The following is a 12,331-nucleotide window of genomic DNA, read 5'->3' as shown; positions in this document are numbered from 1 at the left end:
GTGGAGATGAGGTGAGTGTGTTTCATTTTCAAGCTTTTATGTTATGTTCAGTGTTCCCCTTACATACTCGTACATTTAATGTACTGATGTCATTTGGCTTGCATTATTTCATGATGCAGATACAAGTAACCAGGGTCATCAACAGGCGCTTCGCTGATACCACTTGCAGTTCGAGTTAGCTTTGGTGAGACTTCTTGCTCCCGAAGGATTCCATTTACTTTTCAATTTTGTTAGGATGTCGTGGGTCTTGTTCCGACTTTCATATTCATCATTTAGAGGCTTCATAGATAGACAGTAGTAGTTGAAGAGTCTTTTCTCATTCCTTTGTTGATGTTTTAAAGATTGTGAGTTGAACACTTATGTTCATTTGAGTACTGAGTAAACTATTTTATTTTATGATATCTTATGAGTTGAGCTTGTTTTGAGATTTCTGTTGTTGAGTAAGTCTTTCCGCTGAGAGTTGAGCCAGATCAATGGTTCGCTTGGGGCCAACAATGGTTCTCGAATGCCGGTCACGTCCAGGGTGTAGATTTGGGGCAGGACACTATTTTAGCAGTATGAAATGTTTTCTCATAATTAAATAACTCTTCCCTATTTTAATAGAGGATAAATAAATCAGTAAATTAATTAACATCGACAACTTATTAGTGAAGAAATAGAATAACAAAGCCAAAATAATTAATTAACTTAAAACAAAAAGATAAAAGAGAGAGAGGCCGACAGGCTAGTGGAAGTGCAAGAGTAAATGGAGAGAATTTGATGTGATTAATCTTACTTTGAAAGAAGGAATTGAAAGTTATCTATAGAAAGAGGAAACATATCAAAAGAAGACATGTGGATGGACACTCGGATAACAAAGCTTCTGGTAAGAAGCCATTAGTTTTCAATTGTGCCAGCACTAATCTTTCAAATACCACTTCTCCAAGTAAAATGATTCTTCTTCAATACATGTAACACCCCGGATTCGAAATAGGGTAAGATAGCTATTTTCAGAAGTTGCATATGCCAACCCACGAGGGCCATCCACAACCCCTGAATTGGACCATGGATCATAGGTGTGGTCCGTGTATGGCATCCCAAAAGAGGTTCAAGGGGATTGGACCTACGACATAAACCAATGGACCGTTGGTGGGACCACTGTCTATGGTCGAGGGCCCGTGGTCCATTCCCCTAGAATCAAGCTACTGACCACGAACGACGATCGTGCAGGACGGCCCGTCGTCCTGATAATGGTCCGTCATCAGTGATCCTTGAATGGTGGGTTGGCAGTTATTTTTTAAGGTAAGTTGGGTCTTTTCCTAATTAATCTAGCCTAATACTATGTCGCTTTGCCTATGTCTAAGAGCTCTATATAAGTGTTTTTATCACCAAATTTCCAATAGAAATCATTCTCTCAATTCACCAAAAAGAAGAACTTTCTCCAAAATATTTCTCTCCGTAGAACTTTAAGAAGAAGAAGGATTCAACGTAGGGTTTCAAGTCAAGTCTCAATTCCTCCATTGAAGATTAGCAATTGGCTTCAACGTATGATATTTTCATCCATGGATTCCTTCCATTCATGGAGATCCCAAATTCTCCTATTTTCAAAGTTAGAAATCTCCAATTGAGTTAGGGTTTTCTTCCATTGCCATGGGTTCTCTTGATTTTTGATTGAAATGATTAAATTATGATCGATCTTATGCATGAATTGATGAAATACTATGATTTTATGATGACTTCCCCATGAACCCATGTAATCCCCTTGTTTTCCAAGTTATGATCATATGATGTGGGATTTTGATTATGAAGGAAGAGTTTTATGAAATCAAGCATGTATTGATAGATTTACATGAATTTATGATGAAATCCACATCTAACCCTTATTTTCTAAATGTTGATGATGGCAGTGAGTTTTGAACCTTGAAAGGTGATTTATGGAATTATGCATGTTCTTATGAGAATTATGAAAATGTTTTAAGAATGCTTTGAGAGTAAAGTATCAATGATGATGTTAATGATGTGTTATTGAAAGGATTTTCTCATAATCACATGAAAGCATAATTGTGAAAAGTTTTCTAACATAAGTAAGGATTCTAAGGTTGTGAAAGGTTTGCTCACCTAATTGAATCAAAGATAAAGAGCTATCCTAACGAAACCTAGCTTGGATTCAATACTTAATTGTACCTTTCCATGGATGATGACTTAGCTTGGATTGGCAAGATGGTGTGCCGTTCCATGTATAGTAAGAACAAGTAAGAAATAACTATTTTAATTTGTGGGATTTATGCTTAGCACCGAGAGGATATTGAGATGGAGGCTCTCCCATTAGTAGAGGTCGGGTTTCTAGTAGCAATATCCTTATCCCTTACCTAAGTGCCCACATAGGATGATTGTCTAGATATACATTAGCAAGTGGATCCACTTAAGCTAGAATTTGTGGTCCTTACCTTGGCAATTAGTAGGACACCCTTTTTCGGTGTGGGAGACATTGGGATCATGTTATAGCTCACATAGTATCTATATCGGTTAAGGCTAATTACCACATTAATAAGGAACTAAGGTTACTTCAAGAAGTATCTCATATGAGTTCAAAGATTTTAAAGATGTTAGTTTGCATTGACCATGATTTTATGACTTATGTTTTCTTACCATCTTATATCATGTTTTAGCTTGGTCAATTGCATGTCATGAAATGTCCCATTTTAGCATGATTTAAATGTTGTATGCATAGCTATCATACTTGGTACATTGTTTTGTACTAACTCATACTCTTGCCTACATTTCCTCAAATGTAGGGTAGACAATCAGGGTCCTCAGTTTTCTGGCTAGTGGTTGATTTCGAGATTCCCGAGTTTGGTGAGTCCTCATGCTTTGAGGACGGAATTTTATTGTTTAGCTCATTTATTGTATTTTCAGTTTTGGACATGATGTATGGGATAGGCCCAATTTCATTCTATTGTACCAGATGGCTAATGAGACAAGTTTTTTAGACTTCCGCTTTCTTTTATAAAAACTATTGGACGTGAAATGTTGTGTTATCTCTTATGTTCTATTTCTTATGTTATGAATGCTAAGTGGCTTGTATGAAACCTCTCGGGGTATTGTACGCCATGTTACATCTAGGGGGTACCACTGGGTCATGACAATACACTAATTATTTTGGCTTTGTAAATACACTTTAAAAATCAATTCATTTGAAATAAATATTTACTTACATCCTTTACCATAACAATTTAAAATTATATACATACCCATTTTTAAACCAACCCCAAACTAACAAAAAGAAAATATGAATCATGCATCAACCATTGCTTACCATATGTTTTAATGTACTTAATTTCTTTTGGTAACAACCGTAAAATATTAACATTACCACCGAAGAACAATTACAAATAAAAAGCACCTATTTTTGATAACTTAAGCTAGGTCTCCTCAAACACAAAAACTAATTACATAGTAAATGTTGAATAAAATGCCTATAAATATATGCTTTCTTTCAAATGTTAAGCAAGTGTAATATCTCAATGATGTCCTTTTTAATACGTGTTCATGCCTCTTCTGTATGTACATGCTTGCCTTTGACCTTTTTTCAATTTTTCGTATGCCAAGTATTGCAACATCCTAAAAATTTATAAGCTAAGGCCTGAATCATTATTTATTTGTGTGTAAAGTTGTATCGAGTGATTCTCAAATTTTTCTTAGATGTTAAGGTCATTTCTTTAGTATGAGAATGTATTTGGATATGAATTAAGGTCACAAGAATCCTCTAGAACAAAATTGAGTTGAAAGCTTCCTTACCGATTAAGTTGACATTACATTCTACTTAGGTCAACTTCAAACAAGCATATATCTCAGTACATAATGAATTAGATGGCTCATGACCTATCAAATTGGAGGTTTATGATTCCTCTTTTCAATGCCATAAACTTTTCCTGATTTCAAATTTGGAGTAAGAAGTTATAACCATTTTACCAGAGACTACCACGGCATAGTTTTTCTGAGTCTGTGAACTACGAAACTATTCTACCTGTCAAGTCGTGGAAAAACTTTAGAGAGTCAAATTTTGGGATCGTATTCCTACGGGTCATGGAAACTTCTACGGACCATAGTTTGGACCCGTAGAATGAACTTTTAAGCCCTAAAATTTTATATGAATTCTATGAATAGGATCTACGGTCCGTAGAAATTTCTACAGGTCAAACGTTCCATAGAATGAAATTATGAGCCTTAAAATTTAATATGAATTCTACGGATTGGATATACGATCCGTAGAAACTTCTACTAGTCGTAGTATAGACTCGTAAAATGAAATTTTGAGCCTTAGAATTCAATATGAATTCCATGGATGGGAAATCCCAAATAGAGTTTTATAATATCACTTAATATGTTGAGTTCAGAGATGAGTAAGTATTTTGTAAATTTAAGTGATTTCACTTTTTTATTATTTACTTTCAGTTGAGTATATATTTATATTTATTGCAATTCTTTCATTCATTCATTTTGCTTCGGCTATATTACATACTCATACATTTAATGTAATAATGTTATTCGACTTGCATCTTTTTATGATACAGATACAGGTGTTAAGGATCATCAACACGCGCTTCGTTGAGATCACTTTGCACTTCCCATTTGAGAGTTTTGGTGAGTCCTTGCATTCCGGAGGGTCTCATTTTTCATTTCAGTACTTACTTTGGGGCATTGAGGGTCTTGTACCGACGTCCATGTTGAAGTTAGAGGCTTCATAGATAGCTAGAGTTGAGTTGTTTTCAGAAATTCTTGCTTTAAAATGTTTTGTGAATATTATATTTTACTTAAATGAGTATTTGAGACACTTCAGTTATATTTTTCTCTTTAAAGCTTTTAATTTACTTGAGTCAAATCTTTCGCTAAAAAGTCAGCTAGATCAAGGGTTTACTTAGGAGCTAGTAATAGTTCTCGAGTGTCGACCACGTCCAAGGTGTAGCCTTAGGGCGTGACAAACTTAATATTAAAGCACAGAGTTCAAGAGCCATAGAGTGTCTATGAAGTCACATCTAGTAGAGTCATTATTATTGGTATGTAGCACTCCACATCTATAATGAAGAAGCTATGACATTTAGGAATGTTTTACTTATGTCTTATTCCTATTCATGCCATCGAGTGCAACTCTATGAAAGTTTTTTCTAACTCGTTCTTACGCTTGTCTTTTCAAATTATGCCTCCATGAAGAGTTGTTCGAGGACGTCCTACAAGGAAGAATGCTAATCCTCAAGGTCAATAAGCTCTCAATGCACCAAAAGTGTAACCCCATCAGGGAGATGTCACCAATGTTGCTTCAGTAATGTTATTCATATGTTGACTCAGGTTGTGGCAAATCAGGCTGGTCAACAAGGAGTGACTCATCAGGATGTGGTTGATACATACAGAGTTCTTGAGTTTTGAGGATAAATCCCAGAGTTCACAAGGTCGAAGGTCACTGAAGATTCAGAGAACTTTGTCAAGGAGTTATAGAAAGTGTTTGGAGTTATGGATGTTGCTGATGCAGAGCGTGTGGAATTGGCTTCTTACCAACTCAAAGGCATTGCTAACATTTGGTATGACCAGTGGAAAAAAAACAAGGCAGAGAGAGCACCACTTTTGAGCTGGGTTGTGTTTGAGAATGCTTTCTTGGGGCATTTATTTCCCCGAGAGCTAAGAGAAGCTTAGCTGAGAGTTTTTAAATATGAAAGAAGAAATTATGAGTGTGCAAGAGAACAGCTTCAAGTTCACCGAGTTATCCCGCGATGCTTCGGAGATGGTGGCAGACATGGGGAGCAGGATGAGTTTGTTCGTGTTCGGGAGATCCCGCCTATCTAACAAGAAAGGTAAGGCTGCTATGTTCTTAGGGGACATGGACATAGTCATGCTCATGATTCACGGGCAACAGGTTGAAGAAGATAAGTTGAAGGACAGAGAAGAGTTTCAAAACAAAAAAGCTAAGACAACAAGAGTCTGGTCAATAAAAGACTGGAAATAGGAATCGGTCGTTGTTTCAGCAGATATAATCTGGACCTGCTTCATCATCAGTTAGTGGACATGCACCAAATAACAATATTGACCACCGGAATCAGAATTTCAGAGCTCAAGCTACTCAATCTCGTGGTAGTGTTGTACAAGGGGCTACTTGGACCGCCACCTATGCTAAGTATGGTAGGAACCACCTAGGATTTTGTTGTGATGGCTCCAATGGCTGCTTCAAGTGTGGTCAGACGGGTTATTTTATGAGATATTCCCCTAAGAATATGCAGGGTAATGGGGAAAACATAGTCCAATCTTCTTCAGTAACTCCAACAGACAGAGCTGATCCACGAGGGTGATGACTTTCAGTATTATTTCCATGAGTCAACAGTACGGGTCGTAGCTCTTTCTACGACTCGTAGAAGTGACTCGTAGTTTACTGACTCAGAAAATTCGGTTGTGGTAGTCTCTAGCAAAACAGTCATAACTTTTTACTTCAAACTTGAATGAAGCAAATTTGGTGGTGTTGGAAAGAAGACCCATAGATCTTTAATTTGATAAACCATGCTCTATCTAATTAATTATTTGCTGAAAGATATGATTGTTTGAAGTTGACCTAAGTAGAATCTTCTATCAAAACTTAATCGATAAAGAAGCTTTCAACTCAACTTTGTGCTGGGGGATTCTAGCAACCTTAATTCATATTCAAAATCATTCTCACACCAAATAATTGACCTTAACACCTAAGAACAATTTAAGAATCACCCGATACGACCTTATATTCAAAAAAAAAAAAACTTTAAAGTTCTAATATTGTTAAAGTTGAAGGCTGGAGTATTTTGGATAAAAGGTTCAAGATTTAAAACTGAATGTTAAAGATACAAATATCAAAGTTACAACGGCAAAATACAAGTTTGATTTGAACAAATTTTCTAAAGAAGGAGAAGAAGAATTTGAAAATGAAGAAATACAAAAAAACATATATATCAGAAAATTTTGATTTGTCAATATTAATTTACTTATCTTCATCCAACATAAATTAGATAATATTACATCTAAATATAAAAGAAACCACATTAAACATTTTCGCCATTGTAACCACGATGTGATCAAATGTCTTTGCCTATATAGTTGAGTACATCATGTAATAAATTTGAATATGTGTTCATTCATTATCCTATTGAATGAAAATTGAACGACCTGAGTTTTGCTACCTCTTGTGTGATGAGAGTATATAAATATTATTTTTTGGAATATGATTTTGCAAGTGCGTAACGGCTCTTCTTCACCTAGTAGCAAGTAGTAAGTCTATTTCTTTTTTTATCATATAAAACCATTTGTCGTCGATATAAATTGTATTATACATGTTTTTGAAAAATGGATCATATATATAAGATTTCAGAGAGGACTAGTCGTTCCGACATAACATTCTGGGGCATTTTGGGTTCCGATAAGACTATTTGATGTAAGATTTCAGGAAAAACTAGCTATTTCAACATAAGATTTCGGGAGATGCTAGGTTCAAGAGTTGGTGTTCATTTCAGAATTCTGCCTTATAGTATAGCCTTTAAGTGTACTCGTCGAGCTTATGGGGATTCAGTCGGATTATTGTTTGTGTTTTATCGTTGTTTTACATCATTGCATGTCTAGTAAAGTCCTTGTTATACTCACTTCTTATCTTGTTATTGTAATCGCAAGCTCGATCGTCTTATGAGGCCTTAGCATGATTTAGTACTTTTAAATTATTTTTATTTTCATTATGACTTATTAATTTGCAATATTTGTTTTATGCGCTTTCATTATTAGTTTTTGTTGAATATTTTAGTGTCATCACTAACCTCATATTTTGTGTTATTTTCTTAAGAAATACCTTAGATAATTGTATTTTGGTATGACTAAAGAAATATTTGAAGCACAAGTTAATTACTCCTTCTGTCCATCTTTACTTGTACTATACTATTTTGGGGTGTTCATTAATATTTGTTCAGTTTATAAAACCAATGAATAATTTATCATTTTGTGTCTATTTTTACCCTTGCTATTAAATATTGTTCATTTTTCAATAGTTAGATGACTTATATTTAATAAAGGTGATTTGGTAAAATTACCCTTATCATTTACTGCTTTTTAATTCATGTGTCAAGTGAATGGAAGACAACTATTGTTGGACAAATGGAGTATGTGTTTGTATGAGTACTTTTATCGGAAAAACCCGAAAACCTCGAGGTTGAATAACCCAAATTTTATTAATTTAATTTGGTTTATAAATTTAAAAATTTGACATAAATAATTTAATTTGATATTTGAGAAACCCGAATCAATTCATTCATGTATTATGCCCCTAGGCCTAGTTGGCAATCGATGACCAATTCAGTGTTAGGTGCTGAGTCCATCTGCTATGCTTGGAAAAGTGAAGTGACTAATCTCAAGAAATGACTTGTAGACAATGTTTTTTCCTCCTATCAATAAAAACCATTTCTTGTCAACATGCATTTGGTAGAATATCTAATGCATATGATGGAAAATATGCATTTTTCTTCCTTCCTACATATCCAAGTAAAAAGAGAACACTTCGAGATCGAGTGTTAGTGGGTGATATTGGTGAGGTTACCTTAGACTCAGATGAGGTTCTGAAGTTTCAAGGTCATATTTGTGTCCTGAGAATTGGGGGTTTGATTCAGTTGATACTTCGATCGAGCATGATATTTACTATGTGTGATATCTAGTTATATATCTTCCAATTTCAATTTTAAATCTTTTGAATTTAAAACCTCAACTTTAAATTTCAATTAGATTTATTACATAATATTACAAATGTTATCTTAAATTTGTCAAGCGGCTTTGCAGTATTATCATATAGCTTATTGTTTGTCGAAAAAATTGGTTATTTTCAAATAACATTTAAATTTGTAAAAATACGATTATAAACAAGTAAATTAAGGTTGATCAAGTTTCTTTCTTATTTTGCTAAATAGTGTTAGGGCAAATGTTAGAGTTTTGCCCTGATTTTCTTACCATATTTTAAGTTTTTATTTTTTCTTTAAAAGAAAATCAAAGTATTACCATAATATTTGAACTTTTCTTGAAAGAAAAATATAATTCATTTTCCATATTTGGTTTATTCTTTCCTTAGAGGAAAAGTCTGGAATCCTATAAATTGAAGATTTTTATTCTCATGACGAAAACAACAGAATCCACAATGTAGTCATTTAGAAAGTTTTATTTATGGAGAGATTTTCTCTCTACAGTTTTAATGTCTTTTTATTAGTTTTTAAATATTTACAATTGGTCAAATCATATGATAATAATTTAATTTTTAGTAAAAATTTTTATCATCTGATTTATCAATCATATGATTTATAATGATAAGCTTTCGCATGACGCCCTATTCACTTTCGAACCCATCAAAATAGTTTGGGCAAGAAGGAATATATTATGCTAAGAACAAAAAATAAGAATCAAAGTAAAAAAAAAAAAGTAATGACAAGAGTTTATTTATTCAGGGGCAAAACTGACTACAATGTCCTCTAGAAATAAGATAAGTTGTCTACTCTAATTAAATAAAACCAACTCATCTGGTGAAACATCAAAATATCATTCAATAATATTTACACTATCAAACAAAAGTGACATTAATAAAGATCAAACATTTAAATATGCATTTTGATCGATTTAATTTGTACATGACCCACATGTTTCAGCTTTATAAAGATCAAACATTTAAATATGCCTTTTTTAATTATATAAAAGTAAATTTGAGGAGCTTAGAGTGTCACGATCCAGACCGTCGTGATTGACATCCACACAAATCCTTCGGTGGGAGAACCATTACTATAACCCAAACAAACAAATTTTATGAAAATTAAGGCATTTAAACTTACGGAAGCAGGTTTAAATGACTACAAAAAAATGGAGTCCCCATAAACTCTAAGGTTTAACAAACAACTAACCAAACTAATGCGGAAGAACAACCCCTAGAACGTGAAAGTCATTGTACCAAAACTCTACTAACGACAAGTCTAAGAACAAGGGGTACAACCCCGAAACTAAAAAACACCTTAAACAAAAGTCCATGTTCGAAAAGAGTGGACTTAAACAAGAAAGATCCATGGCAGCCTGAAAGAGCTGGCTCATCCTTGAATCTGATCACGCTCAATAGTCACCTAGCTGAGGTCTATCACTAGCCACCTGAAGATTCCTTGTACTCAACAAAGAAAGAGCAAGTGCAGTGTCAGTACACAACCATAGTGTACTGGTAGGATCACGTGGCTATCTCATTCAGTGCAACATACATAATTCATTACAACAATATAATAACATGCATACACCGAATATACACAAAATCGATATAATTTACGAACAACGAACAATTTCACATTTATCAAGATATATAGTTATGTCAAATCAATGGTCCTCTCTTGGAACCCACACCCAAACTGTTAGCATACCGAAACGTGGTACCTGATCTAATCTTTATGCTGGAACGTGGCAACCGATCCCATGTTTATGCCGAAACGTGGCAACCGATCCCATATTTATTCCGGAACGTGGCAACCGATCCAAGTTAGTGTGTCGGAACACAACACCTGATCCATTCAACAAGCCACAATCACAATCACAAGTACATTCTCATAATCATGCAATCAAGTCATGATTCATGGTATACAATTATTCAATTATCCTTATTTATGATTAGGGTGATCAATAATGCAACAATTGCATACATACATGCATTATAATGAGCAATTACAAACATATATCACACCAACATGAAATCACAATCATCCCCTACCTCGAATCCAAGCTTGAATCCCCTAAGGCACTTGAATCTTCCCTTTCCGGATTCTTTCCGTTTGTTCTAGGTCTACAAATAATAATTTATACGCAAGGTTCAACAATCAAAGGTCTAATTATCTGGATTATAAAGAACTCAATAACCCATGATCCCCACAGCCAGATTAGGGCTTTTTCCACCATAATTCTCATATCAAAACCGTCCCCCATCGATAATTACCCAAGAAACTAAGTTCTACGGATTGAAACACGAATTAGGGGAGTGAAAACCTTACCTTTAGCCTCAAGAATGGTGAAAAACGCTCAAGAACTCGTCTGGGGTCGTCTCCTAGCTTTCAAAGTCAAAAAGTGCAGAATAAAACATTTTTGGGGTTTTATTTCTGACTTAAGTCGCGTCTATCCTTCTACAGCCCTCTACAACGGTATGCACGGAGACAGAATGCTGGAATTTGAATCCCAAGCCCCCATTTCACAACACACCTTCATCCTATGACACTCATAACATGCCCGTTCACGCTAAGATCAGTTTCAGGAGTTCTACTCGCCCGAATTCAATTCCGTAAAGTCGTACGGGTTCCTTAATGTCTTAGCTATCTACTCATAAGATCAAAATCATAATTAGATAACCCAATTATCACCATATTTCTCTAGACTCGCCTAAATTCGATTTCGTCTAAATCTGGACTAGGCTAGAAAATTTCAAGTTACTACTCAAAAGTTTTCTGTCTCCAATTCTTTCCCTATTGGTTTTTCTCTAACGACGGAATCAGGTCGTTACAATAGATACCAATTTACCCATCAATCTTCCCAGAGTGATCAACTAGGAAAGACTAGCTAAAGTAAGGGTAGAGTAGTATTTGAATCATCGAATTACTGGGGATACTTGTCTCGCATGCCCTTCTTATCGAATCTCATTACCCATAAGGGTTTCACATGTCCAACCTCAAACCAACCAATTGAATACCTACACATCCTCCCTTACAATGCCTCAATGAAGTCATCTCAATACTCGAGTGATAAAAATTATTATATGTAAACTTAACTAACAACAAAAAAGATTCCCAACAACCACCAAATTTTGATCGTACACACGTCTACAACATGTTATCAAGGACCTTGACACAATCATCTGGACGAATCCTTTAGCGCTTAAGCATAATAAAATTTCAAGTCAATACTCGATATAAATAGCAGTGAACCTGAACCAACCAACACACACTCATAATATCCAAACAATCATAGTTCTTATCAACATCTCATTCTCGCAACATAAATTTCCATAAGCTTAAGTTACAAAATTTTGGTCTTTAGACATCTGATACTTGTTGAGGAATATGCCTAAGCATACAAACCCTCTAGCAATACTATCGAAATGCTAGATTTAGTAATTATAGATTACCTCTTAAGAACAGTAGAATTGGATTCAGTGATCCCCACATTCAACCACACATAATCAATACATGACCTTGACAACTACATGAATATTAAGATTGTCGAACAACAATAATTACACATGGTAGCTCTTCCATGAACTCTTATAAGCAAGGTGGTACATGTAGAACCACTAAAATACTTTTAA

The 12,331-nt window shown here is 34.7% G+C and overlaps 1 protein-coding gene across 1 annotated transcript; it reads left to right on the top strand.

The window, feature by feature from the left end:
- The first annotated feature begins 5,683 nt into the window (after nt 1-5,683).
- On the top strand, nt 5,684-6,317 carry LOC125861573 (uncharacterized). The gene is made up of 2 exons (XM_049541435.1): nt 5,684-5,825; nt 6,028-6,317. The coding sequence occupies exons 1-2, from the start codon at nt 5,684-5,686 to the stop codon at nt 6,315-6,317; spliced, it is 432 nt and encodes a 143-aa protein (XP_049397392.1).
- The last annotated feature ends 6,014 nt before the right edge of the window (nt 6,318-12,331 follow it).

The sequence above is a fragment of the Solanum stenotomum genome, chromosome 4, assembly GCF_019186545.1.
Source record: "Solanum stenotomum isolate F172 chromosome 4, ASM1918654v1, whole genome shotgun sequence".
Taxonomy (NCBI): domain Eukaryota; kingdom Viridiplantae; phylum Streptophyta; class Magnoliopsida; order Solanales; family Solanaceae; genus Solanum; species Solanum stenotomum.
The sequence above is the reverse complement of the archived record's forward strand: the minus strand, read 5'-3'. Positions and strand labels throughout refer to the sequence as shown.

Bases quoted from the DNA above. Each gene is read 5' to 3' on its own strand.
- LOC125861573 (XM_049541435.1), top strand. From the start codon at position 5,684: ATGAAAGAAGAAATTATGAGTGTGCAAGAGAACAGCTTCAAGTTCACC. The intron at 5,826-6,027 runs GTAAGGCTGCTA...CTTCATCATCAG, and splicing joins CCGCCTATCTAACAAGAAAG to TTAGTGGACATGCACCAAAT.